Below are 20635 nucleotides of genomic sequence, written 5' to 3'. Positions count from 1 at the left end.
AAGAAACGGAGCCAGCACTGTGGTGCAGCAGGTTAAAGCCTGGCCTGAAGTGCCAGCATCCCATATGGACACCAGTTCTAGTCCCGGCTGCTCCTCTTCCAATCCAGCTCTCTGCTGTGGCCTGGGAAAGCAGCAGAGGATGGCCCAAGTCCTTGGGCCCCTGTACCCATGTGGTAGACCCGGAAGAAGCTCCTGGCTCCTGGCTTCACATTGGCACAGCTCCGGCTGTTGTGGCCATCTGGGAATGAACTAGCATATGGAAGACTTCTCTCTCTGTCTCTACCTCTCTGTAACTCTTTCTTTTTTATTGTTTTTATTTCTTTTTTATTTGACAGGTAGAGTTTTTTAGACAGTGAGAGAGAGACAGAAAGAAAGGTCTTCCTTCCATTGGTTCACTCCCCAAATGGACGCCACAGCTGGTGCTGTGCCGATCTGAAGCCAGGAGCCAGGTGCTTCTTCCTGGTCTCCCATGGGGGTACAGGGACCCAAGCACTTGGGCCATCCTCCACTGCCCTCCTGGGCCACAGCAGAGAGCTGGACTGGAAGAGGAGCAACCGGGACCAGAACCCGGCGCCCATACGGGATGCCAGCCCTGCAGGCAGAGGATTAACCAAGTGAGCCATTGTGCCGGCCCCCTGTAACTCTATTTCAAATAAATAAAATAAATCTTTTAAAAAAAATTTAAAGACACAGGGAGAGTACTTGTGGACATTTTGGTCAAAGGAGAACACCTTTTTCCTTTTTTATTTTGTTATTTATATAAAAGAAACAAATTTCATGACTTTAATATATAATTTTAAGAGCATAATGATACTTCCCACTGTACCCTCACTCCCACTCTCCTTTATTTTTTAATTTTAATTTTTTTAATTTTCATAGTGACATACTTTAAGTTCTTTATTTTTTATTTTGTTTTAGTGCAAATTTTTTTAAAGATTTATTTATTTATTTGAAAGTCAGTTACAGAGAGAGAGAGAGAGAGACAGAGAGAGAGAGAGAAAGGCTCTCCATCTGCTGGTTCACTCTCCAACTGGCCACAACGGCCAAAGCTGCGCCAATCCGAAGCCAGGAGCTTCTTCTGGGCTTCCCATGCAGGTGCAGGGGCCCAAGGACGTGGGCCATCCTTTACTGCTTTCCCAGGCCATAGCAGAGAGCTGGACTGGAAGTGGAGCAGCTGGGTCTCGAATGGTGCCCATATAGGATGCTAGCACTTCAGGCCATGGCATTGACCCACTGCGCCATAGCTCCGGCCCCTAAGTTTTCTTGAAAATCACAAGCTTACCCCTTCACTAAATAAAGAATTGACAAGTAATAAGTAGAAAAACCACTGTTCCTCAAGAGCATCAACAAGGGCTATAAAAATAATATCAAAATGTCAGTTTCACTCATATACATTTTTGTACTCTGTATATTAGTTACCATAAATCAGGGAAAAACATGAAATTTGTGTTTTGGTGACTGGCTTATTTCACCAAGCATAATGGCATAATGTCTTCAGTTGCACCCATTTTGTTGCAGAAGTCAGGATTTCATTATTTTTACAGCTGAGTAGTATTCCATTGTGTATTTATACCACAATTTTTTTATCTAGTCATCAGATGATGGACATTGGGTTGATTCCATATGTAGCTATTTTGAATTGAGCTGCTATAAACATGGGGATATGGTGATTTCATTTCCTTTGGATAAACTCCCAGGAGCAAAATGGCTGGGTCATATAGGAGACCTGTTTTCAGATTTATCCCCTTTTAAAAAATACCACCTTGCAGCGTAGTATGTAAAGCCACCACCTGTGATGTCAGCATTCCATATGGGAGCTGGTTCAAGTCCTGCCTGCTCTACTTCCAATCCAGCTCCCTGATAATGCACTGGGAAAGTAGCAAAAGATGGCCCAAAGTGTTTGAGCCCCTGTCACCCACGTGGGATATCTGGATAAAGCTCCTGGCTCCAGGCTTCAGCCTAGCCCAATCCTGGCCATTGAGGCCATTTAGGGAGTAAACCAGCAGATGGAAGATCAATCTCTCTGTCTCTCCCTTTGTCTCTGTAACTCTGCCTTTCAAATAAGTGAATAAATCATAAAAAATACCAATGTGATGAAATATTAAATGTAGATGAATCCTCCTCACTTAATGCAGTTCAAAGAGAGGATTTCCTTCTCCCATCTGTAGAAATTCTTGGGGAGTAACCCACTCTCTTCAGGACACACAGGGAGCAAGGTGGAGCCTGTGGGCCTTTCTCCCTTATTTCTAAGTAAGATGTTTACACTGCTTTCTTTAATTTCAAATGCCATCCGTTCATCTCATACCAGTGAGGATGAGGAAATAACTTGCTTATTGGTCCCATATGAGCCTTAGTTCCTTCACCTGCAGCTTTTCCCTGGACAGCCTTTAACAGGCTGAGGAACTTTCTCTTCCTGGTTTTTAATTAACGAGCAATAGATTTTGTCAAATGCACTCCCTGTAATTTCTGAGATAGGCTGTTTTGTCCTTTCCTCTACTAATATGGTATGTTACATTTTTTTTTCCAAATGTTAAAGCTATGTTGCTTTCCTGCAACAGTGGGAATAAATAATCCATTCTCTATGTTGCTAAATTTAGTTTAATATTAAAGATTTGCACACATATAATCATGATGAATTTTCTTATGTATTTCTCTGGTTTGGTATCAATTATATGGTCTCATAGAATGAGTTGGGAAGTGCATTTCCTTTTCTATTTTCTGAAAGAGTTTGTGTGGGACTAGATTTGTTCTTGCCCTAATTAACTTTTACTCATCCTTCAAATCTCATTTTAAGCATCAGCTCCTCAGGGAAAGCTATCTGACCTCCTGGACTAGGCCCATGCTCTTTTTATAAGTATAAAAGCTTAGGGGCCGGCGCTGTGGAGCAGCAGATAAAGCCACCGCCTACAGCACAGCATCCCATATAGGCTCTGGTTCAAGACCCGGCTGCTCCATTTCTGATCCAGCTCTCTGCTACGGCCTGGGAAAGCACTGGAGGACAGCCCAAGTCCTTGGGCTCCTGCACCCACATGGGAGACCCAGAAGAAATTCCTGGCTCCAGGCTTCGAATTGGCCCAGCTCCGGCCGTTTCAGTCATCAGGGAAGTGAACCAACGGATGGAAGACTCCCGCCCCCGCCCCCTCACCCCGTGTAACTCTTTCAAGTAAATAAATAAATCTTTAAAAAAATAAAAAAATAAGTGGGGCCAACTCTGTGGCGCAGCACGTTAATGCCCTGGCCTGAAGACCCGGTTGCTCCACTTCCAAGCCAGCTCTCTGCTATGGCCTAGGAAAGCAGTAGAGGATGGCCCAAGTCCTTGGGCCCCTGCACCCACGTAGGAGACCCGGAAGAAGCTCCTGGCTCCTGGCTTCAGATTGGCACAGCTCCAGCCATTAAGGCCAATTGGGGGCCAGCGCCGTGGCTCACTAGGCTAATCCTCCACCTGCGGCGCCGGCACACCGGGTTCTAGTCCCGGTTGGGGCACCAGATTCTGTCCCGGTTGCTCCTCTTCCAGTCCAGCTCTCTGCTGTGGCCCAGGAGGGCAGTGGAGGATGGCCCAAGTGCTTGGACCCTGCACCTGCATGGGAGACCAGGAGGAAGCACCTGGCTCCTGGCTTCGGATCGGTGCAGCGTGCCGGCCGTGGCAGCCATTTGGGGAGTGAACCAATGGGAAAAAAAAGGAAGACCTTTCTCTCTCTCTCTCTCTCTCTCTCTCTCTCTCACTGTCTAACTCTGCCTGTCAAAAATAATAAGTATAAAAGCTTGTAAATAATAGCTCTTCCTCTTAACATAATTTTTATCCATTACTAAGATTATCTTATTATTGTTTCTCTTCCACTTTATCAAACTCCATAAAAAATGTTAAGTATTTTTTTGTTCATCATTAGATAGACATAGTCACTGCCTGACACAGGGTGGGCAGGTTCTCAACACACATTTGTTAAACACGAACACATAATGGCTATTTTCACTAACTTTGCTGGTATTCCCTTCCCTGCTTTACTCTTATTACTACTTTCTTTCTCTATTGTCTCCAACACTAATTTGATTCGTTCTAACTCTTCTGAATCAATCTAGACTTTTTTATCATTATTATTATTATTATTATTAAGAGGCAGAGAAGCAGAGACAGAGCTCCTATCTGCTAGTCTGTATCCCAAATGCCAGCATCAGACTGGGCCAGACCAGCCTGCCACATGGGTGAAGGGGACCCAATCACTGCTGCCTCCCAGGGTGCACGTTAGCAGGAAGCTGGAATCAGGAGTGGCGCCATGACCGGAGCCCAGCACTCTGATATGAGTCATGGGTATTCTTTTTTTTTTTTTTTTTTTTTTTTTTTTGACAGGCAGAGTGGACAGTGAGAGAGAGAGACAGAGAGAAAGGTCTTCCTTTGCCGTTGGTTCACCCTCCAATGGCCGCCGCGGCCGGCGCGCTGCGGCCGGCGCACCGCGCTGATCCGATGGCAGGAGCCAGGAGCCAGGTGCCTTTCCTGGTCTCCCATGGGGTGCAGGGCCCAAGCACCTGGGCCATCCTCCACTGCACTCCCTGGCCACAGCAGAGAGCTGGCCTGGAAGAGGGGCAACCGGGACAGAATCCGGCGCCCCGACCGGGACTAGAACCCGGTGTGCCGGCGCCGCTAGGCGGAGGATTAGCCTAGTGAGCCGCGGCGCCGGCCCTGAGTCATGGGTATTCTAACCAAAGTCTAAGCCACTAAGCCAAATGTACATCCCTGGACATTTTTTTTGTTAGTAGACATTTATAGTTATGTAAATTCATCAATTATTACTCTGGAAACCCTCCACAGATTTTGTTATAGTGTACGTATTTTTATTTCTATCCTTCAAAAACACAGACATGATGCGGCCCTGCCACTCAAAGAGCACCAAAATCTTTTCACTTCCTACATAACAGTGTCTAAAGTTCTTAGTAGTCAAGTCATATTCAAATTCATTGATGGCTTATCACTTCATCTACATACAGCTCTTACCTTAAATCTTACACTGTTTCCTAACACTTCTTATCTTTGCTCAGCACCCACATCAACTCCATGTTTGTGAAGAGCTCATATTACCTTTCATGATCCAGGGTAAGATTTTAAAATTTGTCTTTTATAATTTTGAATTATACTTTTATGTATGCTATTTACATAATAGTACTATGATGTTAACATTATTAATTGTTTTTCCTTCTTTTTCTCTTTGTTTATATTTTTCAAGTTTTTGTTTAATTATTTTCATTTTATTTGAAAGAGAGACACAGAGAGAGAGGGAGAGAGAGAGATCTTCCATCTCCTTACTGGTTCACCCCCAAATGCCCACAACAGTCTGGGAAGGGCCAGGCTGAAGACAGGAACTTATCTGGGGTCTCCCACATGGGTGGCAGGGACCCAAGTACTTGGGCCATCATCCGGTGCCTTCCCAGTGCATTAGCAGGCAGCTGGATCAGAGACAGCGCCTGGACTCAAACCAGGTACCTGATTCACGATGTGGGTGTCCCAAGTGGCAACTTAAGCACTGCACCAAACATGTACCCCTTTCCTTGTTTTTTGTTTTCAAAAAATATTTATATTTTATTAATCTATTTTTAGATTGCATTAAACACTTTTTTTGTATCCTTCACTTTGGTCATTTTTTTTAATCTAACCAAACACATTTAAGGAGATATCCTGGCTTTTCTCCCACCACCATTACACTGTGAAACCCCTGAAAGCAAGAACCATTATCTATCTTTTAAACAATATTCTTGGATCTAGTACGTGTGTGGCACATTAGCTCTGTAACCTTTTATGGTTGTCTTTCTCTCCACTCATTCCACTGCTGATAAATTTAAAAGTTCACACACATGCAGGCATTGTTAGGCAGATTACCCTTAGGGGAGAACAATAAGTAAAAATATGCCCGATGGATGGGATCAATTAAATATGACAAGACAGAGTTCCTAGGACAAATAAGGATGTTCTAAAAGATACAAACACGATTCTGTTTTTGAGGCCCATGAACACACACGGGTCAACAAATAACTGATACGGTGCACGGCTAGTGTGTACTAAGTGGCATGGAAGTAAGAGCTGAGAAATCTTTAAACTGGTTAGGGGCAGGAGGTAGGTAAGAATTAGGAAATCAAAACCCAAACAAACCACAGCACCTTCTTTAAGATCACAAGGATAAGGGGAGGGCACTGTGGCATGGCAGTTAAGCTGCCCTTTGGGACACCTGCACCCACCATCACAGTGCCAACCACAGCCTTGGCCATTCCACTCGCAGTCCAGCTTCCTGCTCGTGCACCCTGGGGGAAGCAGCAGACGGTGCCTTAAGTGCTTGAGGCCCTGCCACCCAAGTGGGAGACTCAAATGGAGTTCTGAGCTCCTGGCTTCAGCCTGGCGCAGCCCTGGCACTTGAGGAGCAAACCAGCAGAGGGAGGATCCCTGTCTGGCTGTCTCCCTCTGTCACTCTGCCTTTCAAGTGGGCAAAAATAAGCTTTTTTTTTTTTTTTCAAAAAAAAGATCACAAGGCTAGAGATCATCAAGCAAGATTTAATTCTGAATTCTATGCTCTTTCCATTATACCACACTCACTATCAATACTGTTTAATAGCTCACAAGAGAATAACAGGCCAGGATTTAGAGAGCCGCAAAATAACACTTGGAGATTTATGCATCCTATCCTATTCCCATTAATATAAATAATCAAGGATTGTACGATACTGGGAAAAGTTAGCAAAGTACCAGGTAGTTCAAACAGCTTTCTGGCTGGTTGGCCTATAAAAACAATGCACCCTAAGTGTTGGTTAAATTCATTTCAACAAAGATTCAAATGTCCCATTCTAACTAGTGTGACTTATAGATAAATAGAATAAAATAGTAAGATGTACTAACCCATATGTTTTTAAATTGTTACTAGATGGTCCACAACAAATCTTTAAAAAAGGAAGTCCAGGGGCCAGTGTTGTGGCATAGCAGGCAAAGCTGCTGCCTGCAATGCCAGCATCCCATATGGGCACTGGTTCAAGTCCCTGCTCCCTGCTAATGGACTGGGAAAAGCAGTGAAACATGGTTCAAGTGTTTGGGCCCCTGCCACCCACGAGGGAGACCCAAATGAAGCTCCTGGCTCCTGACTTCTACATGGCCAAGCCCTGGCTGTTGCAGTCAGCTAAGGAATGAACCAGCAAATGCAAGATTCTCATTCATTCTCTCCCTCTCTCCCTCCCTCCCTCTCTTTCTACCTCTCCGCACCCCCCACCCCAACACTTTCCAAGGAAATAGGACCCTGCAGCTTTAAGTGCTAAGTCAGTATACTGAGATAACATTCTTTTAAGAACCAGTGACTGTTCTTTAGGCTTTCCCACATCTCTCAGGGCTACCAATGACACCTGCTACCAAGTAACCATTCTGTGGCTAATCTGCACCAGCACCCCCATACAGCTTGACCCCAGAGTCCTGACTCTGGAGTATTAGGTTACTTAAACCTCCCCTCTCCTATTATAAATTAATAAGCTGCCATTCTCCATTACACATCAGTCTTTGGTTGCTTGGTCAACAGTTAAGAACCTGAGAATCTGCTTAGTTCTAAGGGCAGTATAAAAAAAAATTTAAGAGCCTGCAAACCTTACATTAAGATCATACCCTAAACACATGATTTAAAAACTGCAGGCTCACAGGATGGAGTTAGGTCAAGAATGGATTCTATTCGAGCTGCACAGTGATAAGGAACAGAAGGAGGGGAGGCAAGGGAAGAAAAAGACAATCAACACCTATTAGAGTCTGGATATTTCACATTTATTTCCAGTTTCTCTTGAAAATTCTGAACCTCTGCCAATAGTCGGCCCAATACTTGCTATATGGTAAAAACTGACCAGAGCTAAGTTTAATCACTGCCCCATCTACACAGGCCACTCGCTGTCTACTTCATAGGCCCACCCCTTCCGTTTCCCAATGCTGTGGCCAGATGTCATTTACCATTATGCTTGTACTATTGTTATCCTTATAAACCCCAAAAACTAAACAATGCCATACTTGGTGGAAAAAAGTACAATTAAAAAAAAAGTATAACCCACTCTTCATATTAACACAGCAAAACAAAACTAGAATCAGACAAATCAATTTACCTTAATCTGAGTCTGTTCGATTGACTTTTCCCATATCTGCTGATCATATGCTCCAATCTGAAACAGGGAGCAGGCTATTTAAACAATGCAGAAGAAATCCTTATATTTCAGTCAAGCTTCACAAAAGTCACGAACCTATTAAGTACCCAGGTGATGACTGGAAAATGTTGGTGCTTCTCCGATTTAAAATAAATTAAACCCTTGTAAGGGCTGTTTCCTTCAAAACTCTACAATAGCTAGATCCAAAAGTAAGCTAAAAAGTATCACTCAAAATATTGCAAGTTCATATTAACATAAAAGAGGTTTCCACTTCTCAGGGAAAACCAGAGCACCCCAAGCTGAGCGGCGTAGATCAGCGATTCGCGTCTTTGGAAGAAAAAGTTTGATCAGAAGCAAATGTCCGTGGCTGGTGGATGCAAGCTGGACAAAGGGTCCCCGAAAATCTTACTGCGGGCCCCAAAACCGGCGTCAGAAGCCATAATGACCCTGCACATCCCTCTTTCCATTGATGTTGAGACATCACATATGAGTCCTGGCATTTGCAAACTCCTAACACGATACTCGTTGGCGGAGCTTTTTTTTTTTTTTTTTTTTTTTTTTGCAGGAAATACGCTTTACAAATAAACAATATATATATACCGATATTACCTTCTTTTGGTACCACGATATAGCATCTCTCTCATTTGAGGCCATCTGTGACTCCAGCCAGAAAATGGGATTTCACTGAAAACGAAGGAAAACCAGCGGGTGAGGCCAGTCGCTGAAGGCTACTCTCCCGACTCCTCTCAGCCTCTCCATGAGCTGCTGACTATCTCTTTCTCCGGCTGTTCGCCAGCGACAAAAAAAAAAAAAAAAAAAAAAATACTGGCGCAGTGGCGACCGAAGAAGCCTCTGCAATGGTCGGTGCGAGGGTGTTTAGGAGGCAGGCGAGGGGGAGGGCAGGGGACGGCGCTGGAGCAGGCCTCGCCGCCCCTCCGCGGCCCGGCGGCCGCCTCTCACCTGGCGCCCGCCGCCCCGCAGGCCGGCGGCCCGGACCTTCCTCCTCAGCGGCCCCCGCCCGGCCGTGAGGCCCGCGGCGAGGCTGCCGGCCCTGCAGGCCGCATCTTCCCCCCGAGGCGGCGACGCCGGCGGCGCCGTTACCATGGAGACCGCGGCGGCCGCCCGGGGCTCGCAGGCAGTCCGCCGCCCAGCGCCCAGAGGAGGGCAGTCTGCCGCCTCCGACACGGCGCCGCCGGGCTGACCAGACAAGGAGCACTGACTGAACCGGGGGATGAAAGGGCTAAAAAGTGAAGGGGAGCTTCGCTAGGCCGCCAGTCGCTACGGCAACGGCAGAAGGCTTTGGGCCCGGCTGGAAGACACAGGTGCAGGGGCCCCAGGGCCCCGGGGTAGGCGGGACGGCGGCGCTCGGGCTCCGGGGCCCGGCCGGCCGTGACTCAGCCGGCGCAGAGCTGGCTGCCGCAGCGGGGCCGGCCGCGGGGCCGCGGGACTCGGCTTCCGCTTTCCGGCTCTCGCAGCCCAGCTGGCTCCGCCCCTGGCCCGGACCTTTCCGCCGAGCTCGGCCCGGCCAGGGGACTGAGAGGCGCCGCGACTGGGGGCCGCGAGCAGGGTCCCCGCAGCACCCTTTCGGGGCTCGGCCTCCAAGTCGCCTCCTCAGAAACGGCCTTGCCACCGTGGACCTGTAGGCGGTCGGGCCTGCTAGCCTAACAGTCCCGGGTCCGGCCCTTCGTAGCACTTGATTTCCTGGCTGAAAGCCTGCCCTGCGCCAGCGGGCCGTGGGGCCCGGCAACGAGCGCGGATAAGGTTCTCGGCGTTGGCTGGAGGAAGGGATGTTTGAGCTCACGCTGGCCGGACCCAGAGGTCTGGCAGGGGCCGCAGGCGGCGGCCCCGGCACTCCTCCGGTGCTGGAGGGTGAGGGAAGAGGACGACCACAGCTGAGGCCCGTGGGCGCACAGACTTCTCAAATTAGAGTAAAGGGAGGTGGCGCGGCAACGGCGTCCAGGTTGAGCGCAAGCAAGGCCCCCGCCCAGGAAGCACAAATATCATGGGCCAAAACATTTTTTAAAAAGGAATTCAAGCCGGCGCCGTGGCTCACTAGGCTAATCCTCCGCCTTGCGGCGCCGGCACAGCGGGTTCTAGTCCTGGTTGGGGCGCCGGATTCTGTCCCGGTTGCCCCTCTTCCAGGCCAGCTCTCTGCTGTGGCCCAGGAGTGCAGTGGAGGATGGCCCAAGTGCTTGGGCCCCGCACCCCATGGGAGACCAGGAGAAGCACCTGGCTCCTGCCATCGGATCAGCGCGGGGCGCTGGCCGCAGCCCGCTGGCCACGGCGGCCATTGGAGGTTGAACCAACGGCAAAGGAAGACCTTTCTCTCTCTGTCCACTCTGTCAAAAAATAAAAATAAAAAAAGGAATACAAGCAGGCTGGTAAAAGGAGAAAGGAAGAGTTGCGCCCAGAATTGAATACTTGAGGATAGGCTAGTATTAAGGAAAGTTAATAAAGCAAAAGGCACCTTCTCCTCCTCTCTGTACTTTCCCTGTGTGTGTGCCATGTGTGAGTCGGGTAAAAACTAAGACAGTATCTACCCTTTCGGAAATCCAGACACTTGGATAAAACACCCCCAACTAACTGGAAAGTCCTTCCATCCAGACCTCAATGTCGCACGCACTGGCGGCGGTTTCCTGCTGCAGTTTTTGCTCCTTGACAACTTCCTCCCTTCCTTTCAGCTAAACATTACAGTTCTGCCGGGTTTCTCGAAAGGTAGGCGCTTTGAACCTACACCGGCATTCAGATTCCGATGTGGGCTTCATTTATTCAACTCAACACGTCTGTTTCCTTGCCCGTGTTCCATCAGGGAAGGAATTACCTTGCTAACCGCTGTGAATACAGCAGATCCTCTCAGAACCAAGGCATTTATTCAATAAATGTTAGTTCTCTTCCTCTCCAGAACCAAGGGCAATCTGTGGTTAGCACAGGTGCCTCAGTTAAGAGAAGGGCATCTCAACAAAAACAGGAGGAAAAAAAATCCATTTTGTTGTGTCATACATCACTGAGTTCCAAGAGGTCTGTACACCATTTGCAGTAATACTCCGTTCAAGAGTATCTACATCACCAGAATAAAAATTATTCCTCTCCTAAGCAGATATAAACCAATTTAAGTAACAAGAGGTGTAACTGCCACAAATGTCAAGTGTAACTCTTCTTCCGAAAAATCAGTTGCATCTCAATATGGATGGAATTTTCCCCAAGCACCTATGACCTCTATTATAGGAAAGATTTTCTTAAATAATAGGGGATGGAGAGGAATTAGTTCTCTTAAACAACAGATTCCAGGTGTCCAGAATTCACATATGCTATTCATTTTTGTGATAAAACATCAGTAAAGGACAAATCAGACTTTGTTTATTAAAAAAATACTTTACAGGAAAAAAAAAAAAAACCTCTATGCATTCCATTGTCCTATTTTACAAAGAAATAGCTTAACAATTTAACACACTTAGACAGCTACAAAAAAGCACTGTGTTAAAAGGATTATTATCCACACAAATTTAGATTTAAGACTATTCATTAAAAACCTTTTTAAAACACTCGTTAATGTCAATAAACAAACTAAGGCCACACAACGCAAATAGTCCGCCAGGCAAATTATACATTTCATCTATATGCAAAGACCTCTTAGATAAATTAAAGCCACAGGAAAAAAAAGTCTTAGCTGCCAATCAAAATGGAGTTTAGTCACAGAAAACACTATTACATGAAAATTTACAACATGTGATAGTAGTACGTAAGTATTCCTTTAGAGAGAATTGAAAAGTGCTATATTTAGAGAGACAGTGGTCTCAACTACATGCGCAAGTGGATCCTAAAAAATGTATAAAGAAAATGGAAGGCCATAATATTTATGGAGAGATACTTGCTTTTAAAGCAACAAACTTTCAAGATGAGGACAGGTCCCTTATGTGCTACAGGAAACATGAGTACTGCACATCTCCTCTGCTTGCATGACCAATACAGCTACAACTTGTTTTAAAAACACTGAAACTTAGCCCAAATGTGAACCTCTGGCATGTGCTACTGGAAGTTTCCTTTCTTAAAACCTGTAGCAATGATCTAACAGATTTACTAAGATAAATTCAATTATCCTAAAGGTATAAATGAAAATAAAATTTTAACGGCAAATACAGATGAAAATATAATGGGCTATTAATGATCAAGAATATATTCACTAAGGATTTTCATGGATTTGAGTCTTGTTCCTATATTAGCTTTCATTATAAATAATATTTATATAGGGAAAGGCAGTAAGCAAAAGTTTCTTCAGTCTTTAAACGTAACCTTTATGACTATTAAGACTGATGCAAGACATCTTTTCCTAAAGTTTAGTACAGAATTTTATTTAATTAAGCTCCTTTTTCCCCCTACAAGAGCTTGCAATATTAGTCAACTGATATTCCAACTGTCTGTAAGGGGAAAAGGCACTTGCCAAAAATCTTTAATTAAAAATAATAAAGTACCAGTTTAAACAAATTTTAAGTACTTAAGAAGCAAATTCAAAATACAATTAAGCCTAGGAATTCAGTTTTAAAGTTAAAACTTTGGAGGGGGAACTAGGTTTTCATTATTGCTTTATGAATTTGGGATCCTTCTTTGAATCATAATCCTACTCCTAGCATATCTTGGTAATTATAGAATGATTTTCAGGGCAAGGGGAAGACATTTACCCTTTTTAATGGATACCATAAAATCATTCTATTTAGTAAGTTAGGAATATTCATTTATTGGGTCCTTTCCATAAGCACATTTAAAAAATATCCCTCTGCTCCACAAAATACTAAAACTTATAGCCACATTTTGCAAGTAATCTCAAGAGTTGGCACAACAGATAATATACCAAAAAGGAAGATCAGCTTAAGTTTCAGTTACAACTTCACTGCCATCACTACTTTACAACTTAGAAGACGCCAGATTGTTCCATGCCTCACTCTACCAAACCAAGTAATTTAATGATTTAGAAAAGTTGCAGTCATTTGTATCACTAAGCTAGGATACAGTTTTGAAAGCAGTAAGAAACTCAAAACTTCTGCTTTTATATTCATCAGTCTTTAAAGCATGCTATTAAAATCTATTACTCACTCACATAGGACATTCAGAGTTTCCAGATACATTACTAGCTAAATGTTTCTCTCCTTTCTATTGCAATTCTAACATACAATGAATTTATTAGTACATGATTTTAAACATTTTTAATATTCCTTTAATGTGTTTATATTGGAGGTGAGGGTAAATGTTTTATTAAAAGGAAAACAGGGCTTTGCTTTTGATTGTAGGTCTTTGCAGATCCGCTGGTTCCTGAGTGATTGTACACAGTGCTGGCTGTCAGGAGACAGTCTCCTTGTTATTAGTAGTGACCAGCTTAGATGACAGATGGCATCTGCTGGATGGCGAGTGGGAGACAGGGACGCTGGATCTTGGAAGACAGGTAACAGAAAAATAACACCTTCTGCTTTAACAACCTTGCTCTTCATGATTACTTAAAAAGCAAATGTTGCCTGAGAAGAATTTTACTTTGCACAGCCTGGTAAAGCTCTATGAAATTCTTCTGGACAGAAAAATGAAAACAAGAAGTAACCCAAACCCATACACTTTGTGATTAACCTCCTTCCCCTTAAAACAACAAAAAATACCCTCAAAGGCAGATCCCTTAAAAACTAGTCTTGATAAACTAGAATTTACGCTAGAATTTATACCCAAGATTTAAAAACACCCCTGCAATAATCACATTATCTTTCATACCATTCTAATTACCTTATTTACAAAGATAACTAAAAGCAACATCACTTCCAATTCATAAATGGTTTACATTGAAATGTTTCCCTATTTGTCTTCACCCTTTGTAACAGAGAATACATACATATACATATATATAAGGAATAATACAGATTCTAACTAATCACTGCAGTATTTGCTGATGGTTACTTTTCTATCGATTTACACAGTGACCTCTATACTTTGCTAATATGCATTTAACTACACAACAATATTGCACAAAGTAATATTTATATAAGATTTAAACTATTTCAGAATATTTAGAGAAAATTCATATTTGATATTTCAAAAGATGCAGCTGTGTTTTCATGGTGACAGACATAATAAAGCAGCATCTTTTTTTTTTGCCTATGTTAATGTAAGTATTTCAAATCTCACCAACCAAAAAAAAATCTTCAAATTGCACTGTAACCAGGTAGATACAAGAATCTGGTCTTAGGTGTGGGGAGTACTCTTCCTTTAATAAACAAAAGGCCTATTATTAATAAGAGAAAGTGTAATGTGTATCACATTAACATTCTAAAATAATAGAAAGTTAAGACCACACTAGCTATATGAATTGTGCCTGTTTGAAAAATAAAAAAATTTAATACTCAGGCACTAAACATTAGGCTACCTGAAACTATACTGATGAAGTCTAGTGCCATATTCTTTATTAGAAAATAGCAACACTGTAATAGTAAATAAATCTAGGTATTCACCAGTTAAAACTGAACTGAAGTGTCTCAATAGTAGATACTTCTCATGAAGAGGTTGATGCCAAGTAACCAGAATAGTTTTTTCTAAGTTTGATGCTTAAGTTTGGCAGCCTCATCAGAAAGATTGATATCATTTCTCTAAGTCTGATACTTGTAATCAGTTTAGGAAGCAAAAGTATCCTCACAAAATGTGAGGATGCTAGTAAGCAGAACAATAGTGTCATGTCAACATTATCTCTTTTACCCAAAATAATCTTCCACAGTTACCAATATTCTAGAAGAGATTAATGAACCATGGGTAATGAATGACCAAGGACTATTCATCTTTAGATTTTTTTTAATTGATATATCCACTGGGCTTTAAGTAACAAAAAAAAAAAAGACAGTTTGGATAAGAAAGTGCTGTGCTTTCTCTTTTGTTAAGAAACCAGAGAGCCACTGAATTTTCCTTAGAAACTACTTGTTCTTTGTGGTTGGAACTAAATAACTTACTTGCCCATGTACCAGATGCAGGATCTCTTTCCTGCAACCTATGCCATTTTTACTGTGGAAACTGATTCCTGTGCCGTAAAGACACAAGTACTAAAGCATAAATCTGTTCTTCTATCATAAAAATAGCAAATATGGCAAGAGACAAGGCAAGATAAAATTAAGGGGAAGTGAATAATTTACCAAGTAAGAATCTGTTATTCCAGAGAATTCTCATTTTGATTTGAAGAAGAGATTGAATTGTTACCTCACACCTTAAAACAGAAAGTAGCAGCAGACCCACTATTACATACTGTACTAACGGGATAAGATACAACTCTTAACTTTGCATAATCTGTGTAAAAAAGATATGCTTGACATTTGTGGAATGTCATTTCTCTTTATAGAATTATAGGCAAGATTTCTCCAATAAAACTTAACTTAAGCCAGTTATAAAACTATAACTTCACATCAAAATTTAAAAAAGTTAAAAAATGTGTTTGAATATGTACATATCACACAGGAGTGCTTGAATGTTCCTGCAGATTGTGTTGCTGCTCACAGTCCAGTCTACTTTCCACCTTTAAAACAGGAGCAGGCTGAGTCTTCTGCTCTTGCTGGAGACTGAGTTCTGATGAAGGTGGGAAGGACGATGAAGCAGTTGTCAAAAGCTGCATCTCTCGGCATGTTTCTTCAGATTCAGTTTTTATCCTCACACATTGGGAGTCGACCTCTAATTCTCGCTTTCCAGGTAAACTACAGTCCTTGGAATTGCTTTCTGTGTTTTGAGTGGCTTCCACAACAGGGTGGTACTGTTTAAGCCTTATATGCCAGGCTAAGCTGCACACTGCTGACACTGTTTTGAACTGATGAATGACATTTCTAGGGATGAAGTAGATATCATTGTCACACAGCTGAATTCTAGCATAGCGAATGCCTTCCCGCCTCATTTGGTTTAGTTTCGCTTCATCCACCCACTGTACACACTGAAGAAAGGAAAAAAGTTACATGAGACTTTAACAAACATAGTAATTTAGGAAAATAATGTATAATTATTAGCACAGGAAAAGTAGAGAAAGTTATGCAATACTAAATGATATAGAACTTGCTAAAATATCTTGTAATGCTTACAAAATATTTTTCTACCTTTCTATTAACAAAGTGCAACTTAAAGTTAGATGGCCAAGGGAATCAAGTATTTCAAAGTACAGTTAAGTATCAATATTCATTGCCACACATAGGGGCAACATTTTATCTTCAATGTCTTTTTTTTTTTTTTTAAAGATTTATTTATTTATTTGTAAGTCAGAGTTACACAGAGAGAGAGGCAGAGAGAGAGAGAGAGAGAGAGAGATAAGTCTTCCATCCAATGGTTCACTCTCCAATTTGCCACAACTGCTATAGCTGTGCTGATCCAAAACCAGGAGCCAGGAGCTTCTTCCGGGTCTCCCACACGGGTGCAGGGGCCCAAGGACTTGGGCTATCTCCTACTGCTTTCCCAGGCCATAGCAGAGAGCTGGATTGGAAGTGGAGCAGCCGGGTCTTGAACCGGCACCCATATGGGATGCCGGCGCTTCAGGCCAGGGTGTTAACCCACTGCACCACAGCACCAGCCCCTCTTCAATGTCTTTCAGTTAATGGCACATGGTGCAATGGGGTTATTAACTAGTGAAACTGCTCATGGCAAGAAGTGAACAGCCTGGGCTTTCTGGATTGTCCCAAAACCACCTGACTTGAAGACTGCAGGGAACTCAAGCATCCTTGAGAAGCTCATTTAAGAATCTTCCATAAACCTCTCTTTCCCTTCCTGCGGCCTTTAATAAAAATAAAATTTAATTCACCCAATGCATCCAACTGTAAGACAAAAGGCAAAATAAAATATGTACAGATACTTACTTCCAGTATCTCCCACTCAGAGAGTAATAAAAAAAAGCCAAAAGTTACCTGGGAAACAGGAGGTTCATGAAGGTCTAACTGAAGTCTCTGTACAACATCAGTAAAATCCTCAGCATGAAAACAAATCACATCTTTGGTTATACGAGGCTGGTCACTCCTAATAGCAACAAAATTAAGTTTTAGCAACAAGCATCTCAAAATGGAAAATCATTAAATATTTTAGTTTTCTTATTCCTGCAAATGCTACTACTAACAAAGAAAAAGACACATATCTTCTAAGACTAAGTATATATTTGCTTCTTTAATCAATTTTTACAAAAATAAAAACCAATAAAACAAAAATCCCATAAAATTCAGATTTGTTGCATAATTTAAACAACAGTGGCTAAAAATAATAGTTTCTTTTAAATTAATTGCATTTGCAGTTCTCTAATTAGTTTGCAATTCTATGTCCTCAGCTTTATTAAAATAGGGCTGCAAGTAAATATAAAATAGTGCACCCATCATGGAAAACAGTCTGGTGGTTCATCAGAAAATTAAAAATAGGGTAGTGGGCATTGGGCTTACTGATTAAGAAGCCAGGCCGGGATGCCTGCATTCCATAGAGTGCCTGGGTTCATATCTCAGCTCCACCCCTGATTCCAGCTTCCTGTTAAGGTGTACCCTGGGAGGCACCAGGTAATTGTTCAAATAGATGGGTCCCAGCCAAACACATGGGAGACTTGAATTGAGTTCCTGGCTCCCAGTTTTGGACCAGCATAGTGCCAACTGTTGGGGGAAATTGGAAGTGAACCAGAGAATTGGAGCTCTCTATCTCTCTGCCAAATAAATAAACACTATTTTTTTTTAAACACATAGGATTACTAAATGATCCAGCAACTCCACTGAGTATAATATACTCCCCAAGAACTAGATGAAAAATGGTACATGAAGAGATATTTGACACCAATGTTCATTGCCAAATAGTCAAAAAATGAAAGCAACTAAAGTACCTGTTAATGAATAAATGGATTTCAGAAATGTGGTCCATATCTGGGACTTGCTATGATATGAACCATGTGGATATTATGCCAATAGAAATTAGCTAATTATAAAAAGACAAATACTGCGTGATACCACTTATATGAGAGAATTAAAGTAGTCAAGTTCAAAGAAACAGTAGAATGACAGTTTCCAGAGCCTGGGGGTGAAGAGGAAAGGGAAAGCTGTTTAATTAGTAAGTACAGAGTTCCAGTTTTACAAAATGAAAAAGTTCTGGAAATCTGTTTCACAACAATGTGTTTATATTAACACTCCAGTATATACATTTTTAAAAGATATTTATTTATTTGAAAGGTACAGTGACAGAGAAAAAGGGAGTGGGGAGACAGAGACAGACCAGGAACTGCATCTGGGTCTCCCCCAAGGGTGGCAGGGGCCCAGGTATTTGGGCCGTCACATGCTGCCTACCAGGTGCATGAGCAGGAAGACGAATCAGAAGCACAAAGAAACTGGGGCACTTCAATACTGGATGCAGGCAACCCAAGCCACAGCTTAACCTGCTGTGCCACAACACCCACCCCCAGAATGTATGCTTCTAAATGTTTAAAATAGCAAACTTAATACATATCTTACCAACGTTTAAAAACTGTTCTCAACCTTTTACATGGAATCCATGTTTTCTTAGACACTGTTAACCAACCTTGCAGCTGAGTTCCATTAACTTACCATTCACCAAACTGTACAGCTTTCAAAACCCCAACAGCAGCCGTACTCTGCCAGTCAAACCCCTGACCTACATGATCAGCATGAGCTCTTGTCCTGTCTTCAAAGAGGACTTCACGGGGTTCACTGGTCCGAGGTAGGTACTGGAGATTTTTAATTTCATTCATTGATCTAGAGTTGATTTGGTTGTAAGCAAAGAGAAAGCAAGGGAGATAGAAACAAAGAAATATTAATAGCAGTAAAGTGAAAATTTGCTAAATACCAGATTTAAATAAGATGAGGTCTGAGAACCCACGGGTTCAGTGATTTTTGACAGCATTTAAAACACTGTACTGTAATGTTCAATGATACTCCCCTCTCCCTGTAGGTCATAATAAAGTAGAGGCTATAAGCTTGCATTAGGCTCAAATGTAGTATATGGACATACAAACTTTAGGTATTCCACAACAAAAGACACAATTGGAGTCTAAGGCTTATGCTTCTTTGCTCTTACTTATCCTTAGTTTTTTCAAAATATTCTACTAGACCTTTTCTTTAAAATTTTATTTATTTATTTGAAAGGTAGCTAGAAACAGGGAGAGACAGAGAGAGAAAGCTTCCATCCACTGGTTCACTCCCTAAATGCTCCCAATAGTCAGGTCTGGGCTAGCACAAGGCTAGGAGCCAGACCTCCATCTGAGTCTCACATTCATGACAGGAATCCAAGTACTTGGGCCACCATCCATTTCTCATAAATAATATTAGATGCCAGAGGACAATGAAGCAAGACGAAAAACCTTAAGTGCAAGTCCTGGCTGTTTTGCTTCCAAACCAGGTCCTTGCTTATATGCCTCAGAAAGCAATAGAAGGCAGCCCAACTGCTTGGGCCCTTGCCACCCACATGGCAGACCCAGATGGAATTCCAGGCTCCTGGCTTCAGCTTGGCCCACCCCAAGCTGTTGTGGCCATTTAAAGGGTGAGCCAGTAGATGGAAAATCTCAATATTTTCTTTCTCTCTCTTTCTCTCTCTCTCTCTCTCTCTATATATATATATATACAATCTATATATATATATATATATAATTATATATATATAACATATATAATCTGTCTCTCTGCCTTCAAGTAAATAAAATAAATCTTAAACAAAAACAAATAAAAAAGAGGGAGCAGCATTATGGTGTAGTTGGTTAAGTCACCACCTGTGACAAAGGTTCATACCCCAGAGATAGCAAATAGAATAATGGTCAGGCAGGGAGAGAAGAGATAGAGGTTAGGTAATAGGTATCAAAATACAATTACAGGGCTGGCGCTGTGGCTTGCAAGTAAAGCCACGGCCTACAGTGCAGGCATCCCATTATGGGCACCGGTTTGAGTCCCAACTGCTCAACTTCCAATCCAGCTATCTGCTATGGCCTGGGAAAGCAGTACAAGATGGCCAAAGTCCTTGGGCCCCTGCACCCACATGGGAGATCTGGAAGAAACTCCTGGCTCCTGGCTTTGGACAGGCCCAGCTCCAGCCACTGCAGCCATTTGCAGAGTGAACCAGCAGATGGAAGATTTCTCTCTCTGCCTCTGCCTCTCTGTAATTCTCTGCCTTTCAAATAAATAAATAAATAAATCCTTTTTTAAAAAAAAATAGTTACAGAGCCGGCGCCGTGGCTCAATAGGCTAATCCTCCACCTTGCGGCGCCGGCACACCGGGTTCTAGTCCCGGTTGGGGCGCCGGATTCTGTCCCGGTTGCCCCTCTTCCAGGCCAGCTCTCTGCTATGGCCAGGGAGTGCAGTGGAGGATGGCCCAGGTGATTGGGCCCTGCACCCCATGGGAGACCAGGAAAAGCACCTGGATCCTGGCTCCTGCCATCGGATCAGTGCGGTGCGCCGGCTGCAGCGGCGGCCATTGGAGGGTGAACCAACGGCAAAGGAAGACCTTTCCCTCTCTGTCTCTCTCTCTCTCACTGTCCACT

At 42.9% G+C, this 20635-nt stretch overlaps 2 protein-coding genes across 6 annotated transcripts in view; both read right to left on the bottom strand.

Annotated features, from left to right (window-relative positions):
- Positions 1 to 9242, bottom strand: part of PHTF1 (putative homeodomain transcription factor 1) — a 49862-nt gene extending 40620 nt beyond the window's left edge. For 2 of the 5 annotated variants that reach the window (XM_070077842.2, XM_089300118.1), the window contains exons 1-3: positions 9103 to 9242; positions 8752 to 8826; positions 8104 to 8160 (exon numbers count right to left, since the gene is read on the bottom strand). In XM_070077842.2, coding sequence (XP_069933943.1) covers positions 8104 to 8160; positions 8752 to 8796 — 102 coding nt within the window. In that variant the 5' untranslated portion in view covers positions 8797 to 8826; positions 9103 to 9242. Of the gene's footprint in view, positions 1 to 8103; positions 8161 to 8751; positions 8968 to 9102 lie in introns of those variants that run through there. The other 3 variants (XM_070077849.2, XM_070077848.2, XM_070077851.1) reach the window with 3 other exon arrangements.
- A 2235-nt stretch (positions 9243 to 11477) lies between these two features.
- Positions 11478 to 20635, bottom strand: part of RSBN1 (round spermatid basic protein 1) — a 55471-nt gene continuing 46313 nt past the window's right edge. Inside the window, exons 5-7 of the mRNA XM_002715758.6 lie at positions 18693 to 18860; positions 17034 to 17142; positions 11478 to 16075 (exon numbers count right to left, since the gene is read on the bottom strand). Of these exons, the coding sequence (XP_002715804.1) occupies positions 15605 to 16075; positions 17034 to 17142; positions 18693 to 18860 (748 nt within the window). The 3' untranslated portion in view covers positions 11478 to 15604. The remainder of the gene's footprint in view (positions 16076 to 17033; positions 17143 to 18692; positions 18861 to 20635) is intronic.

This window comes from Oryctolagus cuniculus, chromosome 7 (assembly GCF_051225735.1).
Source record: "Oryctolagus cuniculus isolate XC-2025 breed Fujian yellow rabbit chromosome 7, ASM5122573v1, whole genome shotgun sequence".
NCBI classification, from domain to species: Eukaryota; Metazoa; Chordata; class Mammalia; order Lagomorpha; family Leporidae; genus Oryctolagus; species Oryctolagus cuniculus.
The sequence above is the reverse complement of the archived record's forward strand: the minus strand, read 5'-3'. Positions and strand labels throughout refer to the sequence as shown.